The 19,194-nt window shown below is 35.7% G+C and overlaps 1 protein-coding gene across 1 annotated transcript in view; it reads right to left on the minus strand.

Annotated features, from left to right (window-relative positions):
* COPB1 (COPI coat complex subunit beta 1) overlaps positions 1–18,321 on the minus strand; it is a 31,284-nt gene extending 12,963 nt beyond the window's left edge. The window contains exons 1-12 of the mRNA XM_037522703.2: positions 18,204–18,321; positions 17,311–17,457; positions 13,843–14,072; positions 13,322–13,491; positions 11,199–11,313; positions 9,862–9,954; positions 6,923–7,060; positions 5,515–5,634; positions 3,964–4,071; positions 3,735–3,881; positions 2,281–2,426; positions 420–516 (exon numbers count right to left, since the gene is read on the minus strand). Coding sequence (XP_037378600.1) covers positions 420–516; positions 2,281–2,426; positions 3,735–3,881; positions 3,964–4,071; positions 5,515–5,634; positions 6,923–7,060; positions 9,862–9,954; positions 11,199–11,313; positions 13,322–13,491; positions 13,843–14,072; positions 17,311–17,401 — 1,455 coding nt within the window. The 5' untranslated portion in view covers positions 17,402–17,457; positions 18,204–18,321. The remainder of the gene's footprint in view (positions 1–419; positions 517–2,280; positions 2,427–3,734; positions 3,882–3,963; positions 4,072–5,514; positions 5,635–6,922; positions 7,061–9,861; positions 9,955–11,198; positions 11,314–13,321; positions 13,492–13,842; positions 14,073–17,310; positions 17,458–18,203) is intronic.
* Positions 18,322–19,194: the final 873 nt, after the last annotated feature.

Raw genomic sequence — 19,194 nt, forward strand, 5'->3', positions numbered from 1 at the left:
GGTGTCCTGACAAACACTGTTCTCTCTGTTCTATCCTATGGTCGTTTGGATGAGAAAAAACTATTAGTTTTAATACACAAACACTGTAAATTCAGCCCTGTTTTTTAATATTATTTGCATTCTTCTTTCAGAACACATTGGCTAAAGCAGGGTTTTACAAGTATTTTTCACTTTTTAAAACAGAGAACCTTTATTCAAATAAAATCTTACTAAGGAGGGTAAATAATACAGATAAAAGAATAGGTGTCATGGTTCAAAGCAGGGAAAGGAGATTCCCCTAATTTCCCACAACCTCTAAGGTTTAATTATCAGGGTAGCGAAAATACATTTTTCACTGTTCTTTAGTGCAGATGCTACTAAATAAAAGGCACAAAAATAAATCATCATATAAAAGTAAGATTTACCAAAATAAAACATACCTCCCCCAGAGACCTGCGGACCTCAGTCATCACACTCTGAATATCTTCCTTGGTACTACAGTATTCTCCCAGAATCCACAATGCTCCGCGGTAAATCCTAGAGCAAGAACACCAGTTTTCTAACACATATTTTACCAAAATCCCAAAGCAGAGACTTTTATGAACTTAAACTCATGCAAGAAAACAAGATTCAGCAGTTCTAAGTGAACATGGATGAAAATTTAAGAAAAAATAATATAACAACCTTCTTTGATTCTCTCCAGATATCATAAGGATTAAAAGGGAAGTAAGTATTTTCATTCTTCATTACTAGGAACAACGTAAAACTGGCAAACTCAGTAGTGAATATAAAAAACCAACATGTTTCACAGAAAGTATTAGCTTCCATTCAAAATAAAATTGAGGTAAATTTGGCCTATTTATTACCATAAAAATGTATTACTTTAATGTAGATGGGAATTTATTTTTTAGTTGTAGTCATTAACGACATAATGGACAAGGAGGGAGTGCAAAGGGTCAGTAACAAAAACCCAAACACATAAAGTAAAAAAAGTAACACCTCACTACATTAAAGTGAATAAAGTCTTGGGCTTCCCTGGTGGTACAAGGGGTTGAGTTTCAGCACTATGAAGCTATTGGCAGCTACTTCAGCATGAGTTTGATCCCCTGCCAGGGAGCTGACTCAAATGGCGCAGCAGATCTCTCTGGTTTTGCCTGCTGCTCCCCTCAGCAATGTTGTTTCAGTAGACCTGTATGTTCTGCTCCTCACTCTCTCTGGTGAATCCTCTCACCCCCACCCCGCACCACTGGCCTGCACCCCAGCTCTTGAATGCATAAATAAATAAAATAAATTTTCTTAAAAAAGTGAATAAAGTCTTTAGTCATATTTTTCCTAAGATTTTTATTAAGCTGATTCAGAAAAAATTAATTCTAGAAACTGATGGTGTTGGAGATTATGGCTATCAAAAACAAAACTTTAATATTTTTTTCTCACAAAGGAGGCAAATCTTGCTCAGTTTCATAAACATCAATAATCAATTTTCAGGGCCTCCATGGTGGCACAAGGGGTTAACAAGCACAGATTAGGAAGCTATCTGCAGCCTCTGCAGCACGAGTTTGATCCCTGGCCTGCTAGGGAGCTACCCACATGGTGCAGCAGACCTCTCCTGTCTCACCCTCTGCTCTCCTCAGTAGTGCATTTCGGTCAGTCTGCCTGTTCAGTTCCCCTCTTTGTCACTGGTGAATCCTCTCACCCCCCACACCTCTGGCATGTACCACAGTTCTTGTATACACAAATAAATCTTTAAAAAAATTTTTTTCAGATAATAAAGCAATTTTGTAAAGGTACCCCTTCTTCCCTCCCACCTCTTTCTTTTCTATCTAAGCAGATATTCTACTAGTCTGTTATAGTCTAACCATCAGGTGATTTAAATTCAACAGAATTTGGATGCAATACTTCATTTTCATTAGCAAAGATTATCTGAAAGGAAACACAATGTCAGATTTAAGTTGCATTTTGAATCTTCTCTTCAATAAATACTAAAGGGGGATATAAATAATGATATCCAAACTGTGATACCTTTGAAAAAATACATTCCTTGATTGCTTTGGATTTACAATATTTTAGAGGAAATCAGGATAAAGAAACCTAGCTATGGCACTTCCAGAAAACAAAAATTTTTGCCAACAGACTAGGTTAATCATAGCTGGGGGTGAGGTGATACTTTTTGTCGTACTTAATTTGTCTTGTTTTTGCTTGACTATCTTGACTCATCTCTCCACTATGTTTTTTTAAATCAACTGACCCTTTAAAGATAAAAATTCTTGCTTGACCTTATATTTAAATGTAATTTAAACTTACTTGACAGATTTGATAGCATGAAAGACTTCTAGCATCTTCTCAACAATAAGCATCCTCAGGTTATCAAAGCGTTGAATGGCTTCACGAACAAACTCCAAGACATCAGCAGCTGCTGCTTCATTACTGTCACTGAGAAATTCCATTAACTTAAAAAAAAAAAAAAATTAACAATTATGTAATTTTCAGAAAGAAAATTGTAGTTTAATAAGTAAATTTAATTTACAAAGAATGTTTTTTTTAAAAAGATTCATATATTTATTTATACAAGCACTGGGTACAGTCAGAAGCACGGGAGGGCGAGAGAATTCACCAGAGCCAGAGGGGAGAGCAGAGCAGGCAGACTGACGAAATACACTGCTGAGGGGAGCAGCGGGCGGCCGGAGAGGTCTGCGTGCCATGTGGGACCCTCACCCAGCATTCGGGGATCGAACTGGCGCTGCAGAGGCTGCGGGCAGCTTCGCAACCCAGCGTTCAACCGCTGCACCACCAGGGAGACCCAATTTACAAAGAATGTTAATTAATAATTTCCAAATCCATAACAAAATGTAAACTAAGAAACCATCAGTAAACAGTTACAATTTCTTTGCTGGTTAATGTGTAACTAAGTTTATTATAAAACTTGCTATAAAGCTGAAGTTGGAAATTCATTACTAAAAATAAAATGGATGTATTATTGATAATGACTAAAATTATTTTAGAGAAAATTCAGAGCTTAAAGATAAAATTTCCAATTACAATAACATGCCTCATTTATCTGATAGTGACAGAAAATAAAATATTCTAGATGTGTGAATTTTTCCTCTAACTGAATCCTTAAACTTATAAGGTGAAACTATCTGAAAGAAATATTTACTTGCCTTACTTTATACACAGTATAATTTCACTTTAGGTAATTTTAACAAATATCACTAGTAATAATAGGTGAGGATATTTTTAGCCACATATTGCGTCAAGCAACAACTATGGTTTTTATTTTTATTTATTTATTTATTTTTTTTTTAAAAAAAGATTTATTTATTTATTTATACAAGCACTGGGTACAGTCAGAAGTGCGGGAGGGTGAGAGGATTCACCAGAGCCAGAGCAGGGAGCAGAGCAGGCAGGAGGACCGAAGTACACTGCTGAGGGGAGCAGCGGGTGGCAGGAGAGGTCTGCGCGCCATGTGGGACCCTCCTCTGGTGGCCGGGGAGCAGCCGGGGATCGAACCAGCGCTGCCGAGGCTGTGGGCAGCTTTGCAACCCAGCGCTCAACCGCTGCGCCACCGGGGAGGCCCGGTTTTTATTTTTTTGATGAGGATGTAAGAAAAATGTCAGAGACCTTACCTTTCTGAACCTTAGAGTGCACAAACAGACTGAGATTTAGTAATTGCATACCGTCATTTAACTTTTGAATAACAGAATTAAAAAAATTTTCTTCTAGAGAATTTCAAAATTAAGGTCATTAGAGTTACATACCACAGGGATAACATTTGCAGCCATATCTGGAAATCGGACAGAGCAAGAATGCAATGTTCGCACAAGGAGTTGTCTGTATTTGTCAGTATCTTCATGCTCAGACACATTATTTGTTTTAATCACCTCCTTCTTTAGGACAATAACCAGCTACAGAACAAAGCAAAATAAGTGAGAATTACAACAAGATTTGCCCGACAGTTTACAAAATGCTACCAGAATGTTGTTTTACCTCTTCAACATTCCTAGAAGAGACAAGATCCAGTGCTAACTGCAGAGTCTTCTTGCGTACTTCTAAATCTGGTGTGCTTAATACTCTCAGGATGTCCATGACTAGATCCTGAAAAATATCCAAAAAGTCCAGAATTAACATCAATATTTCTGGTAAAAAGAAGAAAATTTCAACTGTAGAATGGAATCGTCTATCAGTCACAATTCTTAATTCTTTGATCAATAATAAAATCATTAGTGGTGGAAAAAACAAGTATTTTGGGTCACTTGATGTAATACAATATGAAGTATATAATATCACATAGGGTGCATTTAACTGAAAATGTTTACTCTGAGTCTGTATCAAGTTGTAGATCCAACTTGTAGCTTATAGGAAATATAGAAGCCAAAGAAACAAGCTGAATGTGGGCCTCCTCGGTGGCGCAGTGGGTTGAGCACAGTGCTGTGAAGCTGTCTGTAGCCTCTACAGCACAGGTTTGATTGTTGGCTGGCCAGGGAGCTCACCACATGGCGCAGCAGACCTCTCCTGTCTCGGCCGCTGCTCCCCTCAGCAGCGTATTTCAGATAGTCTGCCTGTTCTGCTCCCCACTGTCTCTGGTGAATCCTCTCTCCACCCCCCCCCCCCCCCCCGCACCTTTGGCCTACACCCTAGCTCTTGTATGCATAAATAAATAAATCTTTAACAACTGCGAAAATCTGAGTCTAGAATTGGTATAACATTAAGGAATTATTAATTTTGCTGAATGTGATGTTATTTTGTCTCTGGAGGAAGAAGTAATATTTTAAAGATGCGTATTTAAAAAAAATTGGCAGATAAATATTTTAAAAGTAGCAAAATTCTATAAATTTCAAGAGTGAACTCCTGCAAAACCTTCACTTATATTTACCAGTTGTTAATATTTTGCCACATTTGCTTATTTTCTCTCCAGTCAAATGTTTTAGTCTACCTCCTAAAAATAAGGATTTTTTTATATACCCACAATATAATTGTCAGGTTCAGAGAAATTAACAACAGTATCATCAATTAATCAATTTTTACATTTAACTAACTGTCCCTATAATAGCTTCTATAGCAAAATATTTCTTGTTCTGATCCAAGATCAGCATTGAATTTAGTTGTCATGGGCGTTTTATAATGATCATCATTCTCAGATTATATAAATATACTAACAGTTTTCTAGACTCCAATCAGCCTTCATTTTCAATCAGTTAGTGTAATTATTTTCCAAGAAATATAAACTACACTCAAATTAAAATGCATAAATATTTATTGTTAAAGAATACCAAAAAATCCCTTAGAAAAACAAAAAAAGAATACCAAGAGCAGTATAAATAGAAAAGATAAAATGTAATAATATAAGTTAGAAATATTTTTTAAAGGCAAAGGCAATATCCCTAAAAAGGTTATATGATTCAAAAATTATACTTTAGTTGACCAAAACTTAAAATGTACAGTTTCTAAGCATTAAGTTAACCAAGATGACAAGGCATTGAAATTATCTCAATTTTGAAAAATATTTTATTTAGACCCTCTCTTTCAGATTATATTTACCTGCAGCACTCGTTCATGAGCAGGATGCTCTTTTAATTCTATCAATCGATCCAGAACAATGAGCTTTACATTGTTGTCACTCTCTTTAATAATTAAATCAATGTAACATTGAGCAGCAGCCTACATAAAAATAGAAATACATTTTAAGAAGAAATTAATTTATCTTAAACATAAAAGTTGAAGAGATGGGGAAAAACTTTAAAATCCAGGGAAGTGAAAATCCATCTGTTATTACTGCCTACACTAGAAATTTATGCATTTTTCTCAGAGGAAAATGTGTCCTTTTATTCCTTAAATTGTAACAAACCTCAGGATTTTTCAAGTTTTCAAAAGACTGGAAGCATCACAAATTAAAAGAATGTAAATGTCGGCTACTTTTCAAAGTATCTTCCCACTTACTGATTACAATAGGAAAAATCATAACCCAGGAGTAGAGAAACTGGTCGGATAACACCTTAACTGACAGAGCAAGGTTAACATCTCCCGTGACAGAATACATCAACATGATGTACTTCAGGATACGACAGACTGAGAAGGATATATCACTTCTGTGACATTCTTCCCAAATGAGACAAACCAAAATTGAGGGATATTTTACAAACTGACTAGTCCTCTTTAGAGTGTCAAGGTCGGAGACAACAAGGAAAGTCTAAGGAACTGTCAAAGATTAGGAAGAGACTAACCAATGACAACTTGGAGTCTTGGAACAAAAAATGGACATTAACAGGAAAACTGATAAAATTTGAATAAAGTCTGTAAATAACAATATTATTCCAATGGTAATTTTGCAGTTTTGACAATTATAAAATTGTAACACAAGATGTATATATCATGGGGACCTGGATGAAGGGCAATGAGAACTCTGTCCAACAATTTTGCAACCTTCCTAAAATTATTTCACAATAAAAAGCAACATTTTTTTTTTAGACTTGATGGATAAAACTAAATTCTCCTATTCATTCAATCAGCTTTCTAGACTAAGTCATTCTCTGAATATATTGAAGTTCCTCATACATTCTTGTTATGGTAAACTAAAGACAAAAATAATATTCCATTATTGAAAATACTCACTGGACCTTTTTAGGATCCACCAATTAGCACGAAGAATACATTTTACCAGACCTAATTTTTAATGTAATTAATTATGGGGAGAGATTTAAAATACCAGTATCATTCTCCAGAACCTGGTATTATATCTCTGTATCTTTCTCTTATTATATACGTACACGTATAAAACTAGGAAGACCTGACAAAAGGGAGGTCTAAGTATGTAAAAAAACCAAGTAAATTTATTAAATGTGCACTTATACTGCCATGTAACCACAGAGTGAAATATAATGTTGCTAAATTATAAGTGATAAGATAGCATATCTATCATCTAACTGGCAGCAAAGGAAAAAAGCAGTACCTTGATTGCAGTGGGTGCACTAGAGAGTGTCACTAATGTTCCAGCGGCTTCATATTTTACAGCAGGGCTAGATGACTGTAATAAGTTATAGATGCAGCGAATGAAACGAGCCCTTTCTGATGGGTTAGCGTGACAGACCTGGAAAGGAAAATACTTAAGTTTTCAACTGACCTCAGGAATACTTGATTTCAAATAAAAATTCTTAAAATAGGTATCAATTTATGGGATGCTAATTATTTGAAAACTAAAAATAGTTTTATAAGGACATTTGCAGATGCCTATCAATGTGGAATCAGACACTGTGATACCACACTTATTTCAGAAAGAATTAAGTTCTATTTTAAATTGTTATAGGTACTCAGATATTTACTCATCCAATCATTTTTTACTCTTTCACAAAAGGTTTTCAGATGTTTATAATAAAAGATATGAACACCATACACAAGTGAAATAGAAAAATAAAGTAACAAAAGCAAGGACAACAAGAAATTGCCCAAGTATATCAATATGGGTACTATGATAGGATATTAAATTTTGGTCCTAAATTTATATTCTGGGTGCCATGTCAAAAAAAAAGGAAACATGATGGATTGTGTAAATCTCAATAGATGATAAGAAAGAAATACCAGTTCTTAAAGCAAGATAACATCTTTTAAATACTCATCATTTGGGATCAAATTTTATATCATGAAGACAACAAAAAATTTCTATTCCACTATAAATGCATCTTAATTGTCTTTTATCTGTGTAGCAAATATTCCTTAACTTTTTTCTTCGAAAGTTATTATTTATGTTGGAGTTTCCTAAATTGCAAATAGCCAACTCTCTATTACTCAAGTATGACTAATATTTCCTACTACTATAACTTGGACACTACTAGACAGAGAAGTTAATGAGTAGCAGAGAATTTGGAGAACCTCTATACCACTGAATTAAAAGGAACTATGTATTTATAGCTCCAATTTTATCTTAAGTGTCAATTTCAAATGATTCATACCCTTTGTTAAAAGGGACCTCATTCTGCAAAGCAAAGCAACTATAATCAGTTAATTTTGGATATTTTGTTCATACCATCCTATTTAAATATGTTATTCATGATGTGTATTTTTTAATTTATATTTTATTTTTATATTCCCCATACAATTACAACCCCTTATTTTACCCCTTATTTTTCCCCGCCCCCCTACCCCCCATAGAATGTCTCTTGTTCATAGTTATTTGTTGATTTTGGTATTTTCTTTCTTATAGTTATTCATTTTCCTGGTCCCTTATTTAAGTTTTCTAGATTCCTGCTATGAGTGAGACCATCCGGTATTTCTCTTTTTCTTTCTGGCTTATTTCGCTGAGCATGATCTCTTCCAGCGCTATCCATGTTGCTGCAAATTGCATGTGTTTATCTTTTTTGAATGCTGAGTAATATTCCATGGTGTATATGTACCATACACGATGTGTATTTTTGATGGTATCACAGTAGCAAAATCAGATGTAGTATTATATAAACAATGGAATACTACTCCCCCATTAAAAAAAGATGAAATCTTGCCATTTACAGTAACTTGGATGGATCCTGAAGACATGCTAAGTTAACTAAGTCAGACAACTGACTTATACAAATGCTGTATGATTTCACTCATTTGTGGAATATAGATGAAGCAAAAACAAATCCATAAACTATGGCAATAGAATGGTGGTTACCAGAGGCCAAGGAGGGAGGAGGGAATTAGTAGAAGCAATCAATTTCTTGGTGGTGAATGGTGACTGGACATTTGGTTTTGGGCAGTCAGAAAATGTTATCTCAGAACCTATACAGTGTTTTGAACTATTGTTACCTCAAAAAAAAAAAAAAAAAAAGTTACCATTTTTCTCATTTAGTTTTATACTCCTGTCTGTCAATGGCCTAAAATAATATAACAACATTTTAAAGCCTATTTATTCTCTTTACAAACAGGGATCATAAAAGATATTTAAGACTTACTTTCAAAAGTTTTTAAATGTCCATAGTCCAGTATGCACTCAAAAAACAAGAGCTTGAATTTTATTCCAAAACCTAATTCATAATCTATTTAGTGACTAATCAGTACACAATAATATCTTTGCAGCTGTACTGAATCAAGCCATGAGTTTTTATAGAAGTCTTTTTTTTTTTAAAGATTTATCATTTATTTATTTATTTATACAAACAGTGGGTACAGTCAGAAGTGCGGAAGGGTGAGAGAATTCACCAGAGCCAGAGCAGGGAGCAGAGCAGGCAGAAGGACCGAAGTACACTGCTGAGGGGAGCAGTGGGCGGCAGGAGAGGTCTGCGTGCCATGTGGTACCCTCCTCCGGTGGCAAGGGAGCAGCCGGGGATCGAACTGGCACTGCAGAGGCTGCGGGCAGCTTCACAACCCAACGCTCAACAGCTGCGCCACCGGGGAGGCCTCTAGAAGTCTTTATAGAAGCTTAGAATGGGTCATAAGTACTTGGAAAAATACAACAAACCAAAGGAAAAGGGAAAAAGAGGCTTTAGTAGGCCAGCTATAAAATATTTCTACCATTAAAACATAAAATGCAAGCAACCAAGCAGAGTCCCAGAAGGAGACTATTTAATCTTGTCATAGACTTTTTTTTTTTAAACTATTTATTTTTATTTTTATTTATTTATACAAGCACTGGGTACAGTCAGAAGTGCAGGAGGGTGAGAGAATTCACCAGAGCCAGAGCGGGGAGCAGAGCAGGCAGAAGGACCAAAGTACACTGCTGAGGGGAGCAGCGGGCGGCAGGAGAGGTCTGCGCACCATGTGGGGCCCTCCTCCCGTGGCCAGGGAGCAGCCGGGGATCGAACTGGTGCTGCAGAGGTTTCGGGCAGCTTCGCAACCCAGAGCTCAACCGCTGCGCCACAGGGGAGGCCCTTGTCAGAAACTTTTGAAGTTCATTTACCTATGATAGATTAGTCTTACCTTATAAATGAGTTCAACAATAACCAACTGAAGAATGTCTCCAAATGTTTGGACTTGATCAATACAAGTGCTTAGGTAATCCAAAGCTCGATCCTAAAAAATTATATATTTATTAACCTCCCTCTCATTTAATAAGACTTTCTGTCACTTTAAAAAAATATACACAACTAAATACAAAATGAGAAAACCAGGGCAAAGAGAAATTAAAGGAAAAACATGAATTCACAAATAAATCTATAACATGAAATACATTTTCTAGCAATGGGCCACAAATCTGGGGTCTGAATTTTCTAGCAGTTAAACCAATGTTTACTATGTGTAACATAATTCATGATATCTATACAATCAAAACAAGCCAGCTGTGTAGGATTATAGGTATTGCTATTTCTGAGACCTAACAGAAAAATCTCTTATCAATTCCCATAAACTAAACATCATGATCAAGAAAACTGTGGTTTCAATATTATCTCTACAGTAAAATTATCAAAAACTTTATTGAACTAGTTCTGATTATTTCCCTTCTAACATGATTATAAGCTACTCATGATTATGACAAAAAACAAAAGCAATGATCAGTAAAACCAACTCCACAAGAGGGCAAAATATTGTGACCCAATTATGGAGCTTTCTTATAATTTTGTTTACAAAGATGGAAAAAAAAGACAGCATCTGGATTTCAGAGAAATGGATAGACTCCATATTTTTCATTAACACATACTATTTCCCACATTTGGTAATAAATGCTGGATAGCAAAATCCCAAGATGAGATGTCACCAAAGTGCACAAACATGGTTAACCAACAATAAATCCATACACTTTAAGCACCAGCAGAGCTGGACATCCAGAGTTGACATTCATTTATGAAACTGAAGAACTTCAATCTGCACTGAAAGTGATCCTACCTTCTCAGACATGGCTTAGGGTGGACCCTATACCAAGCTGCTAGTTTTCTTTGTTAACCAATTTTAGATGTATACCAAGAGAAGGAAAAATAGGATATCAAAGCCCCATAACAGAATGCTATACAATATGGCCATAATAATTTTAATTTGGGAAAAATTTGAATGGTAACTGTTATTAAATACTTCTCTAATGTTTACTAAAAATAAGTGAGTTCCAACTTTTCAACGTATCTAATATATATGTAAATTTCAGAGAAAGGTAGAGGAAAAAAACTGTAATGTTCTAGAAATTAAGTTTAAAAATTGATAAAATAAATCAAAATATATCAATCACATGTAGTCTAAACAAATTACTGATTAAAAATATGACTAGGCCTATGTAACAGTTTTCTCATTAAATATACAGTGATAATATTTTTTAAAAAGTACTTCACCTGATCTGCATGAATTAGCATCATAAATGCATTCCTTTTGCAACTTGCATCCTTCTCATTCACCAAAAAATCATGTATCAGTTCAGGTGCATCGGGTATAAGATGTTCAAAATTCCTTTAAGTAAAACAGGTAACAATCATTTTTAATTAAAAAACTTTTGTTATCTTAGTAACTTTATGGATTATACTATAATTAACCTTTACCAAACTTTATAATCCTATCAATTATTTTGCTTTTTGAGACTCTTAAATTAATTAGGATGTGGGTAGGAATCACAATGTTATACTTTTATCTATTGTGAAATTATGTTTGTTAGTTCAATGCAAAAAAGTTGATTTAACATATTACTTATAACTGAATTTTTTTTTGAAGATTTATTTATTTATGCATACAAGAACTGGGGCACAGGCCAGAGATATGGGGGGTGAGAGGATCCACTAGAGATAGAGTGTGGAACAGAACAGGCAGACTGATTGAAATACACTGCTGAGGGGAGCAGTGGGTGAGACAGGAAAGGTCTGCCTTGCCATGTGGGTTTCTCCCTGGCCGGCTGGGGATCGAACTCATGCTGCAAAGGTTGTGGGTTGCTTCACAGTGCAGTGCTTAACCCCTTGCGCACCAGGGAGGCCCATAACTGAATATTTTTAATAAATCATCTTCCATATACATTAGGGATATAATGACATTCAGGATGACAACCTCAAAGTACTGAAATGTCATCAAAGAGTTAATAGAGAAAAAAGAAACAGTGCCTTGAATTTTAAGTCATGTATTACATTTATTTATTTACTTAACCTATTTTGTAAATTTTTAAGTATTTGTAATACACAAAATAATAAATGCCAGTTTAATAAAAACTATATAGTTCAATAATTATAAGTTCACAGCCATTTTTATTTCACTTACACTCCAGTCCACTCCCTCTCCTCTCATATAATTTTGAAGCAAAACCAGAATACTTATTATTTCTTCTATAATATCATGCTTCACTGAAATTAAGAACTCTTTTTAAAACTAATCACACCATTATCATACCTTAATGTTTTTAATAATCCCTTAATATCAAATGGTGTTAAAATTTCCAACTGTATTATAAATGTAAATAATTTGAGTCTGCACTGTAGATTAAGTTCTGAAATTCATGTAGTCTGTATAACTTTCAAAGAACTCTACATTATTAACCAGAATATCATTTTCGTAACAGACAACAGAATCTACTATTAGAATAAGAGAAGTATGAAACTATATGAGAAACAACTATTAAAGTACAAAGATGTTTATCAAAATTGAATTCTATTTTTAAGTGGACTGACACCAGTGATTAAAAACCTACCCATTCTAGCCTCATCTAACTAGTTCTTTGAATTGTTCTTTTTTTTTTAAGATTTATTTATTTATTTATACAAGCACTGGGTACAGTCAGAAGCGCAGGAGGGTGAGAGAATTCACCAGAGCCAGAGCGGGGAGCTGAAGAGGCAGAGGGATGAAATACACTGCTGAGGGGAGCAGCGGGCATGGCAGGAGAGGTCTGTGCACAGTGCAGGACCCTCGCCTGTGGCCCGGGATTGAACCGGCACTGCAGAGGCTGCGGGCAGCGTCAGTAGCCCAGTACTCAACCACTGTGCCACCGGGAGGCCCCTCTTTGAATTGTTCTTAAAGTCCAAAATATTACGTTTTCTAGGAACAAGAATCACTTGAGAACTGCAACCCTCCTTATTAAAAAAATTCCCTCCACAAGAACTCTGTAGGTAAAAAGATAAGATCTGCCTTTTGCAAAAAGAGAATTCTAAAACAATGCAGAAACTTCAAAGCCTGCAAAGCTAAGCAAGTTAATAAATTAAGTAGGTTGGAATAATACAAGTGAGAATGACAGGCACTGTCAGAAACTGGAGAGTGCTTAAAGGGGATAGTGTTATTTAATTACAGCAGACTGTTTGTTGTCAGGGAGAAGCTAGAACACAGTGGGTCTTCTGACTTTGCAATGTTAACAACTTAATAATAAGGAAAAATATATTGTGTTGGCCAAATAGAAGTATTTGCAGGCTACAATCTGCAAGCATCTACCTAAGAATTATTCTAAGATAACTTAGGAGTTTAAGCCAAGGAATATATCTTTATTTACCTATAGATAGTATAAATGGCCAAAACAGCATTTCTTCTAACATAGCTGTGTCGATGCTCCAAACAAGCACGGATGGCTGGCATTAAAGGTTCAAGCAATTCTGCTTCTTTCAATTTGCAAAGAAAACGAAGAGTAGATCCTCGAATAAATTCATTAGGATGCTGAAGATCCTGTTATAAAGGTTTAAGTATGAAATGTTGAATTCCAGCATTTTATAAAAACAAACCAATTTTTCAATGCAATTTTCTAATTGAAAAATTCAGAGTAGATTTGAAGAAAAAGATCTAGATTATCAATTTCCATCATATTCCTATTGATCAAAGCAACTGATGTCATACCACATCAATGTCATATATCCAGTGTCACTGTTTATTAACAACAAAGATTTCCAACTTCAGTTCCAAATACCTACAACTTACATTTCATCCAAGATTTAATTTGAAAAATTATAGTGCATTTAACAAATTTTACAATTATTTAAAATCAAAGCAATACTCAGAAATAATTATGTTTTGGCTTACCTTTCTATATGCATCACATACGAGGATCATTTCATGTAAAAGTCTCCCATCTGGAGTTGTTTTAGGAACAATTTCCCAAAATACCAAAAGTAATTTTTTGATGGTATGATCCTGAAGAGGTAGCACAAAACGAATGATGGTCATCAGAAGTCCAGGAAGCTTTTCACCATTCAGAATCATAATGATTACTTTCTTCAAAGCTTCAGTCTTTGACTTCACATCTCCTTTTTCTGATCCAACAAAAGAAAAAAAGCAAAATTATTTAGAAAGAAAACATGCCAGATAATTTTAAAAGCAATTAACAAAATAAAAATTTTCTTAATCAGGGGAAATAGTAATAAAGGGGGACCCAAGTGACAGGGGTCTCTACCTGGCTCTGCCACAAATAAGCTCTATGTCTTTTATGTCTGACACTCATTATTCCTTAAATAATTTGAAGGCATTAGATTAGATATCTGGTTCCTAGCTAACAGAGTTAATGCCAAGGTGATGAATCTGTGAGTAAGCCTCACATACACCTGTAACTTTTGAAAATGTAAATAGTGTTAAGTCCTTTTGAATTCAAAGTTGCTTTTAGTCAGTGTGTTTTCTCAACCAAAATTACAATCACTATCCCTGGTGGGAGGAGAGGGTGAATGAGCACCCTTTTTTCAACACTGGGAAGATCCTCAAACTCAAAAAGACCCTCAAAGGACTAGATCAATTCCAAAATTACATCCTATTTCTATAGGCTATAAAACTTTAGATTAAAGCAATTACGTAAAAATTGGAAGAAAATAATTAAGATATACTAGCTTTGTAGCCATTATTTAGAACTAAGAATGACATTTATGATAGCTTACTGTTACTTAGCCTTAAAAATACAATATAAAGTATTTTATGCCAAGCAATATATAATTTCACATCATTAGATTGAAAACTGAAGAATATATGATAAAAATCTTTTAGATCCAAAATTCAAAGGCAGGAACATAGACAAACATTAGCCACTAGAACTGTTTAGGTCATAAAAACAAATACCTCAGTAAGAAAGGGGAGAAAAAAGAGGGATAGTCTTTAATGATCTTAGTATAATTATGAGGAAAAGATCTAGAACTAATATGTGAAAGTTATCAGAAGGCAGGTTAGGCCTTAATATGGAAAATAAATCTCCAGTAATTAGAGCTTAAGTAGTTATTAAATAGAGTTTCTTGTTGTTGCCAAAGAGAGTTTGAGTGGCCAGTTGGTAGAATTATAGGAAGGAAGGATTTAAGCTGCAAAAGAATTGTGCTAGGTAAATCAAAAGTATACCTTTTCTAGCTTGGTTTGATATTGTCACATGTTGCAGAACAGAAAATGTCCAGGTATTTGGATTGAGAAAAACCAGTGAGGGTTATTGCAAAATATATCCTACAAGGGTATTTCTATTCAAAAACTGACTAACTTTGCTTCATCTGTCCTGATTCAGAATATTCTATCACCCACTACCTATGGGGAAAAAATATGGGTATGTGCAATATCAAATCAAGAAATAAATGTAAAAGAATGAAATGAGTATCAACAACATGGGCAAAACTTCAGTTTTCAAGTCTGTGAGAAAGACAAAAAGCATCATAAGAAATAACAGTAGTTGATAGCAGTAACTACAAAAATAAAACAGATTAGACACAATTGTAAAATGGCTAAAGTTATATTAAGCCTAAAGAAGGGTGATTATTTTTCATTTACTAATTTTTTTTTTTGGTCTCTTTATGCCAAAGCTTCCTTTTTGAATTAGAAAAAAAAAATTCCCTCCTCTATTTGATAGTGTATAGCACACAAAGTCCAAAGGACATGAAATTATACCTCTATAATGCTGATGGCTTCTTTAGTTTTATCTTTTGACTACTTTTCACAATTTAACAAATTCTAAATTTAGCAGGATAAAAACTCCATTTGTAAATGAAGGTTAAAAGGTTATTTAAATAAGTAACAGCAAACTTGTAAAAAATCTACATCATTTATATTCCAAGTGCTCCCACCCAATTCCAATTTCTGTTTATTCCAACAATTTAAACTGAGGTGAAGGATGCTTCTTCTCCCATCTTTTAAATTTAAGAAATTCTTTTCTTCTATGAACACTATTAAAAGTATGAAATATTTCAATCATCATTCAATTCACCAAAATATACTAAGTACATTCCTATAGGAATATATAGTTACCAGAACTCATATCCAGTGATTAAAGGTAAAGAAAAAGGGAAAGGTAAAGAAAAGTATTTTACCAAATAAAAAAGTATTTGTTACTCAAACTGGAAACTACCACTAAATTTTCTTTCAACTCAACTCTTATGAGATAAAATGAAAACGATACACATTCATGACTACATATTTATTTACTGGTTAAGGGGAAGGTATTGGGGTAGCTGCAATTAAGGAAAAGGTATTGCTATAATTAAGGACAGATTTTGTTCTTCATCATCTTCAAGCTATAACTTTAGGTATTTGGGGAGGGGGTCTAAAATTGAAAATTTTTTAAATTACAGGAAAAAAATAGTAATGAAACTTCATTCACTAATTTGCATTCCATCTTACTATCTTACATGAATATAAAAAAAAGAAAATAGATGCGGCTTTTGCATATGATTTTATCCATTCAAATGCCATAAGAGGTTTTCTTTTCTTCTTTAAAGATAGCCCTCAACAGAAATCTAATATTAAGTAATCTAAAATCAGAAGGTATTCCATTACTACTGATTAAGTTGAGAATAGGCAAGAAAAATACTAAGTCTCCTTTCAAACTGTAAACTATCTTCTTAATGATACTTTCAAGATTTGAAGCATAATTTTCACTGTTTTAAACAGTAGTTTAAGTTTAAAGTAAGAAGGCAAACTTATTTTTAGTAGTTCAATGGGACAAAGAATTATGATTTTGGAATGTACATTACTTGAACACTTTTTTTTTGACAAAATTGCTCATAAAAAGGAGACATCCTATGCACTTTAAAAACAGAACACGCCTCTTGTTTTCTACTTGGTATAAAACCTTTAAAAATAAAAAAGCTAAAACTTTTCTGGAAAATGCCTGTGTACTCTATGCATCTATTCAACAGGTGGAAAACCCAAAGAACAAAGTTCTTTTGTTTGCACAAGCTAACTAATATTAAGTGCACAAAAGAGTAAGATATTTAAATACACATTCTCGACCTGTTACTTACAGAGAAACATCAGCTACATTTAAACATTAAACAACACAAGCTATTATGTTATTTTGAGGATTATCTAGCAAGTAAACTATTTTCTTTCATTGGATTTACTAAGTTAAGCTGAGATTTACTTTATTTCTAAAAACCAATATTGCAAATATAATAGCAACAAGTTTTCATTTTTAATACAAAAGATCTAAGAGATGCTAAAAAAGTAGACAGAAGTTAAACATTTTCCATAAGGCTCTTGAAATTAACATTGTTTTCATTTTTCTCATTTCGTTTTCAAAATATCAAAGTTTACCTAGATCATTTTTTAAGCTAATTTCAGAGGGCGGTTCTGAATCCATTGGCACGTTAATTAACGTATAGCACACATTCTCCGCAGCCGTCATGATGTCCGGTTATTATCAACCCTCGATACAAGATTTAGGAATAGCTGCCAGAAAATCTAGAAAAATAAATACAAGGATATCACTACAAGAAAAAAAAAAAAAAACCAACAAGAACACAACCAATAACTATCATGATCTTTACTTTCGTCTAAAGTTCATTCAGCCTGGCTGATGAGCTTGAAACTATCAGACAAGGAGGGTCAACCCATACTGCGTTTCATAAAAACAAATCCCTAATTTGACAAAACCCACACCTGCCAACCTGGGCCTAAGGTCTAAAATCTCTCACCCCCCCGACCCCGCCCTGGACTTGAGAATGCTGCAAACTAGACTGACGGCCTACAAAACAGTGACAGCCCCGAGCCTCACCCCACCATGTCACAAAACAGCGATTTTTTTTTTTTAAACATAACTGCCCATTTATGAACTGCTCAAGTTAGGACACCCTGAGCACCATCCCGGTAAAACGTCCAAGCACTTATCGCCTCCACTGGTGGGACGGGCTGTGTCCCCATGGGTCCGCGACAGGCGCTCTGCAGCCCACGCCCCTCCCCTGTTCTTTCCTTCTGCAGAGCAGGCCTCGGCCCGGGTGTCGAGCCCCGGGGAGAGCGCAGACCCCCGGGCAGCGCGCAGGCCGGAGCGGGGCGTCTGCCCAGAGTCTCCCAGGCTTCCCGTTCTCCTCGGCCAGGCCCCGACGCCAGCGGCCTAGTCGCTCCCGTGCGCTTCCTCCCGCTAGAGCGCCAGTTCCTCCGACTCTGCCCAGCCCCCCGCGCCGCCGGGAACGGGGCTCGCGGCCCGCTACCTGGCTCCGAGGGGCCGCAGCTGGGGCGACGGCGTGACCCACGGGCTACTCCGGCTCCAACCCGCAGCGGCGGCGGCGGCTCCGCAGAGTCCTTGGCTGACGTGGAAGGAGGTGGGGAAGCGTCAGACCGCAGCCACCTCGCCTCTACGGCAAGTCGGAGAGGACACGCCTTCTCCGCCGCGCGGCTGCGCACTGTGAGGACGTCAGCGGGTTTCGTCCTTTTTTGTAGACTGTGGTGGGTTGAGGCCGCAGCGGGGAGTGGAAGCGCCTGATTATTAAGTTTTCCCTGCAAGCCAAGCGCTGCGATCGTAGACTTACGGCCTACTTAAGTCTTATTTAAACCTGCTTAGAAACGTGTTGTTGGTGGCGGTGGGGTTTTTTTTTTTTTTTTCCTTTCCCTTCACAGGAACTAAAACGGCCCAGGGGAGGAAGTGCTTGGAGGGGAAACATTTTCCAAGACTCTGTTCGTAGCGGAAAAGAGCACTAGATTGGGAAGTGAGAGCTCTTTTCTAGTCATCCACTAATAAACTGGGAAAGTAAGAAATTACTATTTGGGAATGTGACTTCAGTTCTTCCAATGAAGAGTATCAGTGACGTGAAGATTCATTCCAGTTCTTAACATCTCCAGTATCGTGAATCTCTGCCTCTGCAGTTAGGTTGGAGTTGCTTGAACATCAAAATCACACGGGATATTTCTGCTCCTTATTGAATAACGGTTCCTTTCATGATTCTTTCTGAGCGCTCAATAGATTAATAAGTTAGAGCACCTTAGGTTCTGTCGACTTGAGAGTCCTTATTGTCCCCTCCTCAAAAAAAAAAAAAGTTTCCTATCCAAGTATAAAAAAAAAAAAATGAAGCCTTCAGGAAAATACTGTAAATACAGAGAGGTCCGAGAGAATCTGCCCTCAGCTTTTTGAAATTTCTTCTTTTTGTAATCGACAAAAAAAAAAAATCTTCAGGCAGCCAAAATATATCAAAAAGGCTATGTATT

This window comes from Talpa occidentalis, unplaced genomic scaffold (genome assembly GCF_014898055.3).
Source record: "Talpa occidentalis isolate TD23 unplaced genomic scaffold, MPIMG_talOcc4v2.1 talOcc4.3, whole genome shotgun sequence".
In the NCBI taxonomy this organism is placed as follows: Eukaryota; Metazoa; Chordata; class Mammalia; order Eulipotyphla; family Talpidae; genus Talpa; species Talpa occidentalis.